Source organism: Olea europaea, chromosome 14 (assembly GCF_002742605.1).
Source record: "Olea europaea var. sylvestris chromosome 14, O_europaea_v1, whole genome shotgun sequence".
NCBI classification, from domain to species: Eukaryota; Viridiplantae; Streptophyta; class Magnoliopsida; order Lamiales; family Oleaceae; genus Olea; species Olea europaea.
The window spans coordinates 16,094,079-16,101,026 of record NC_036250.1 but is presented as its reverse complement, the minus strand read 5'-3'; the positions used below and the strand labels follow the sequence as shown (position 1 = coordinate 16,101,026).

The 6,948-nt window shown below is 33.3% G+C and overlaps 1 protein-coding gene across 1 annotated transcript; it reads left to right on the top strand.

The window, feature by feature from the left end:
- Positions 1 to 316: 316 nt before the first annotated feature.
- On the top strand, positions 317 to 3,274 carry LOC111409317. The gene is made up of 2 exons (XM_023039353.1): positions 317 to 2,688; positions 2,935 to 3,274. Exons 1-2 carry the CDS (start codon positions 393 to 395, stop codon positions 3,021 to 3,023), a joined length of 2,385 nt encoding a protein of 794 aa, XP_022895121.1. The 5' UTR covers positions 317 to 392; the 3' UTR covers positions 3,024 to 3,274.
- Positions 3,275 to 6,948: the final 3,674 nt, after the last annotated feature.

Sequence of the window (6,948 nt, the reverse complement as noted above, 5' to 3'; positions counted from 1 at the left end):
ATGCTGGCTATATAAATTTCAAGTTCTCACGGATGAATAACTGCGGTGATGGTATGTATATGGTTTCATAGGGAGAACTCTTAGTCTTACTGCTGGCTGACAGTAATGGTGGTGAGGTGAAAGTGAGACATTAATGGCCGACAGGATTCTTTATGGTGAAAGTGATTACTATTCATATTTTCAGCACATGAAATGTCCGTATCTCTAACCACCAAACTTAAACCACTGAACATAAAGCTGGTTTAATCATTTTTATATAGATCACAAGGTAAAGTCAATAAAAATTTAATACATGTTAAATCAAAAGTAAAGAAATTTCCACCACTCGAGCATATCCTCATCTTAAATCAAAAGTAAAGCAGCGTGGGAAGAGAGCTGAATAATTGAGCAAAATGATGGACTCTAAAGCACCAATGCCATGGATAGGCCTATACGCTGCTGTAGCATCTCTAATATGGACTGTTTCACTATTCATTGATGCAGTGATCTCTGTCCGCCATAGAAAGTTATGGTTCCCTTGCAGATTTTCTTCTCTCAACGCCGCTTCCTTGACTGTGTTAGCAGTCGCAGTGAAGTTGTCAATGGATCTAACTACCCCGATGAAAGATGGGTATAATCAAGCCGCTAAAAATAGTAGCACTGCTTTCTTTTGTGTTTCAACCACTCATTTCATGCCTTCTCTAGGATCCATGAGTGATAGAGATATAATAGTGAACTTGACAGCATTGGGTATCCTTATAGTGACGCTTACCGTAAATGTTATCATCCAAGCATTCACAGGCGTGATTGACGATGTTTTCCAAGTGGTGATTGTCTGCATGAATGTTTACGCGTTCATTGTATTGAGTTCTGCTGCTTTAACGGTATTTACAAGTAAAAGGTATTTGGAACGTAAGTACACAGAATTGCAAACAGGAATTTTGGCACCGGAACTACAAGGAGACCAAATAATGGACTTTGACAAGTTAAAGTTGTGTGTGAAGAAGTACTGGGTGATGACAGAAACAGGTAACCCTCAGTTTGTGATGGCACGATCTGAGGCTAGCGTTATTTTATTCATGATATGCATCATAAGTTATACTTTAAACGGAAGAATGTATTCCACAGCCTATAAGACAAGTGCTGCTTCTGATTATAAATGGTCAGTATATTTTCTTTTTTGGACTCAACTTTTAGGCACGAATCTTTGCACTGTCATGTCTTTGGGAAGATTTTCAGTAGCTTTAGTTCACACTGTACGGAATATTAGACAATGTACCATCTCTAGCATTTCCTTAGAAATAAAGAATTACAGGATTAAAAGATTGGTAGAGTGGAAAAGGAGACTCCCACCATTATATGTTCGAGGCCAGAAGCGTAGAAAAATTATTTATCACATCAGAAATCTACTTATCAACATTTGTATTGGAAGTCAGATAGTGATTGTGATCTTGAATAAGTTGCTTCTTCCCATCTCAATTGGTGGAATTATCCTCTTATTTGCCAGGGATGCAGTTGCCAGTTCCATACTAATTCTCCCATGTGCCATCACCATCGTACTCTTTTTTGGTATCTTAAGGATGAGAATCATTAGATGCTTGGTGATGGTAAAAAATTTTTTCTTAAGGCAATCTGAAGCCTTGGCCAATCCCAATGAAGCAGAACACACGGTTGGTTATGACCAAGATCTTAGAAATTTTGTTTTACATCTAGAAAGTGAGGCAATAAATGATGGATACCTGACGTTCATTAACACTTCTATTAATTCATCCATAAAGATGGGCACAAAGCATCAACCTAGATATCTAATGGAGCTTATGGAGAATTCCACCAGCTTCGAGGGTGTATCAAAATTTGAAAGTGATCAAGTCTCTTCGATTATTTGCACAGAAACTCTTAATTGCTGGAGTCTAGCTGTGGCAACACTAACAAGCATCACGATTGCTCTTCCCAATGTTCAAAATGAGAAGAGGAATCAGTTGTTGAGAGGTGTCATTGAAGGTTTTAAGTATGTGCGCCTAACGGAGAAAAGTCTAGATGTTCATAAAAAATTGATGAGCAGCACGAGAGCTGCAGATTTTGCATGGGTTTTATTTGAATTGAGGCGCAAGTGGTTAGACATGGATCTCCAAAAAATTGCCAGGGTATCAAAATCCTCCAAAGAAACTCTTCAGAATCTTGCAAATATAAGTGAAGAAATTTTGAAGGAATTTACTAGTAGAATGAATGGAAATGCTATGGAAAGCTCAGTTGACTTGCCTGAAAATATCATAATTGCCAATTCAATGTACAAAATAAGCAATAGTTTGCTGTTGGTCCATGAGGAAAGCTATCATTCAGCATCAGATACTCAAGTATTTGAGAGATTTTCAGTTATTGTTGCAGATATATTTGCTGCGTGTCTGACCAATTTACCTCATGCTATACTCAAGAAATGCAACAATAGCGCCATAGAAGAACGGGATAAAATTATAAAGGAAACAACTCACCTTCTCGGAGAGACTCAAGAAATTCTGAAAGCTCTTCAGAAGTATGAAATTCCTAATCTATCGCTTGACCAATCAATATATATTGATGAATGGCGTACTTTACTCAAACACCCTAATCATGGTACTTTGGACTCAACTCCTAGCAGTGAGAATATTATTACTGCTTTAAGTGGTGAGGTGCATTTGGACATACAAGAACTTCATGCAAGTGCTACAACAGGTATAAATATACCCTTGTTCTCTAGTTACATTCAGATATAGTGTCGAAATTTTTTATTATTCATGTTACCATTACAATTATATTAGTTTTTATTGAATTTACATTTCACCAAGTAAAAATTAATAAACAAGTTCTTTTGTTAGTAATGCCTAACGTATATTTTAAATTGAATTTTGGAGGAAAACTCTTTCAAACGTAAATAGTATTAAAAAAATGAAGTATAATTAATTTTGCTGTTTTCAAAAGCCTTGGAAACCGATGAAGGCAATGCAGGGTCTCACATGAGCGGGGAATTGGAAGAGTCTGGAGAAGAAAAAGAGAACCACCAAACATAAAACCCTAGCATTTCCACTTTTAGGAAGTCATTCTTTTATAAGCATATTTTTTGTGTGTTTATTGGAGATTGCCACGCAACTCTTGTGATTTGTGAGTCATTCAGTAACATTGCGTAATCATGGAAATCTAGTAGCACCTAATGTTGTCATATTATTAGACATTATTATGCATATTGTGAACATTAAAAGTGCTGTGTAATAATGTTAGGTTGTTATAATTTGTGTATGAATACAATAGATAATTTGAGATATGATGCAAAACAAGTGCTTGGGCTGTAATGATCCACGATTGATCTTCAGGCTTAGGCCTAAATTGGAGATGAACCGACTTCTCCAAGTCCAAGTCCAAATCTCACAAGATCAGTCCAAAACTTGTCCCATTTAAAGTGCTAATTTAAGAACATATTTTACTTGGATTGCCACTCAGTAACAACTTCAGTGTGTTTAGAGCAATCTAGATCATTAGATTTGAAGCATGGTCAATGATTTTAAGGCTAATCTGTTGTCCTAGCGTTTGAGATGAAAACGTGTTTCTCTATTTTTGTAAGTTACAAAACTTTATGTGCTAAAAATTTGGGTTGGGTCCAACACTAGGGTTGACTGTTTGTGACACGTGTACAAAATCTGAGCCCTAAAATTGTGTACATCTTGGTACTGATTACTACTTTTAAGTGCTATAATGAGATGTAGAATTGTTGTGTAGTTTATCTTTAATTCACATCAGATTTTTATATTAGTGGTATCAGAACTTTAGGTAAATCAATTTGGGAAGATGAACCATTGGTTTAGGGTATTGCAAAAGATTGCGCAGAAGTCTTAGAGGGCTTCGAAAAATTTTGAAGATTTGGTATTGAATGCTCAGTGAATACGGATGTTAAATCTAGACGAGGTCTAACACTTCTCCTGGGAACCTACTCTAGTTTGACAAAATTTGTAACGTTCATAAATTATCCAAGGTATTTTTTTATGGTAGTTGATGTGTAATTCAAATTATTTTAAGGTTTTATATGCATGATTAATGTAGTTAGGACTTTGTTCTTTGTTTTGAAAATAGTGCTGTTGTAGCCTTGTTTTGAGTGGGGCCTTGGTTCTTTGTTTTGGAATATCAAAATATACATGAGAATATCAAAATCATATATTTACTTGATAAAATAATGCTTTGTTATATAAGAAATTGAAGTTCAAAGTCTATGGTTTACGTGATGGAGGAAAAACAATGAAACTTGTTTTGCATGGGACAAGGTTATTCATGACTAGTTATTTATACTTTCTGCATGTGGTTTACTCACATTCTCTCTATAAAATAATTTTGCAAGCAATCAATTTCTTACTTTTTAATCACACGTTCTCCAAAAAAACCATTCTTACAAAATCTATACTCAAAAAATAGGATTCAAACAAGGACTTAGTTATCTTTAAGGTACAAAGTCTATTAGCCCTACTCTTTCCATTCTACTGTAGTACATGGAAAATCAACCACACATGAAAGGGTGGAACTTTGGGATAGTCTAAAAGTTCTTTCAAGTAATATGATCCACCTTGGTTTTTTCAGGGGTGATTTTAATGTGCTCTTTTCTTGGCCAAGAAAGATTCGGTGTCAAACTTTCAAATCCAGTTGTCATTGATGATTTTTTAGAAGTTTGTGAGGTATTGTAACCTAGAAAATGCAGATTATGAAGATTCACAACATACTTGTACAAACTGGCATATGTGGTATGTAGTAATTCCTTTGCATTGGATCTTTGTTCGATCATTCTTGTTTAACACTTGAATTGGAACACTTTAGACCATTGCCTCCTACTGTAGACTACTGATAAATGGAATCGCCAACTGCCCATCTACTTTCCAGATCTGGAAGATGTGGATTTGAGGTGACCAATTTTAGTACATTTTTGTAAGGAACTGGAAACAATCAATAGCAGCGACAAAGGCTATTGGTTTTCTAGAATAATTTTTCTAGACTAAAAATTGGCCTTAAGTGGTGGAATAAACAAGTGTTTTGTAATTCTTCACAAAGGTTGAAAGAAAAGGAGCTAACTTTTTACTATGTGCAATCAAAATAAAGCTTTACAAATCTAATTTAGACTACAACTATTTACTAGCGTGCTAAGAGGTATTCCTGAGACAAAAAGTTGTAATAAAATGGATTCAATTAGGGGATCGAAAAACTAAGTACTTCGACAATTTGATAAAAAAAAAAAAATTGAGGAACTAAGTGTATTATTCACAACATTTCTTTGGAAAATCCAAATCAACAATTTTAGTGATTAATCACTTTCATGACCGATTTACACATGAATCTTCTAAGCTTCCCAATTCTCAACTAGATTTTATCCCTCGGCTAATTGATGAGATTAAAAGCACTATGATCTCATAAAGAGTTGGTTCGGGTTGTTGGTTTCAATCATGGGTTGGGTTTAGTGTTGTTCTGTTCGATGGGCGCACAGTGGTGCCGCATTCTCTTGATCTTCCTTAGTTTTAAAAGAATCACAAATGAGAAACGATTTACAAGTTGGGAGTGAAATTGGGTAGGGTGGGGGTTGGGTTATGGGGATGTATATTAATTTTATTTTATAATATTATTATCAACATTCAAAAGTTAAATTATCTTTTGATTTTTGAGAAATTCTTATTGTCAAAAGTCCATTATTTTGATTTTATTATTATAAAAATTGACCAAAAAAGAATTATAATTCTATTTTTTTATTTCTTTTTTTATTCAATTATAATTAGGAAATATTATAATTTAACTTTTAATTCAACCAACCTGAGAACGAGAAGTATAAAAAGAGAGGGAAAATGTTAATAAAATTTATAATTTCAATTATATTAATTATATTTTCTTAATTTGTATGAAACCAGAAGCAAGTCTAGCTTTATACAATGCATGGAGAACTATTCTGGAGTTCATATTATGTCTACGTGTCAGTAGGGTCAATGTTACATTGTTCAACAACTTAAAATATATTTTGATGTTGCCATCAATAATTTACTGCCACATCATTTTTTGAACAAGCATGAAATGTTATTTTAACGAAGATTAGTACTATCATTAAGATATTAACTTTGTAAATATGTTAGACAATGATTTTCAGATACGGATACGAGAACTCGAAAATTTCAATAGATGAATGAGTATAATTTCATATGATACCATAATCAAAGTCATAACTTGGGATGATATTTTAGCAACGTTATGTTTTTCGTAATTAATTAAATTTTCATATTTAGACCACAACATCAAACCCAAATTCCTTCGGATATTGAAAAATTTACAATATGCTTAATAAATTTAGGTTTTAATTAGTCCAAGCAAATCATCGAAAATCAGTTGAAAATGTATCTCTCAATTTAAGTGGTTTATTTGGGATTCAATTTTTAACGGTCATTAATAAAATGTTATTTTAGATGAAAATGTGTAACTCTCGTTGAAATTTCAATTTAAACAATGTAGATAATGGTTTTTCATATCCTAGAATTTCTATGTTCAATAAATAAAAGAGTTTACTTTATTAGAGGTATTATGCCCATGTTTGGTTTTAAATCTAAGTCAAAGTCAAACAATAAATATTAAATACATCTTTTATGGGTATAGCAACTTTTCAACCACACATTTTAAAAACTTCTATCACAATCTACTAAAAATCTAATTTTCATCCCCACCAAATATCCTCTATGTATCAAAGGCACAGTCTAAGAGGGTATTTGCGTGACAAGTTATGTTTTTCAAAACATAATTCATTTCATATACTAACTTTGTCCCTTTTAGGCTTAGCTTAAATAGTATATAAAAATTTAAATCAATCAACAATTAATATAATATTATGAGCATTAACATGTGAATGATAACTTATTCTTATTAAGCAGGATATAACTAAAAATTCAAGGCTGAGGGCCTGGGGTATTTCCTCTTATTAGTCCAAAA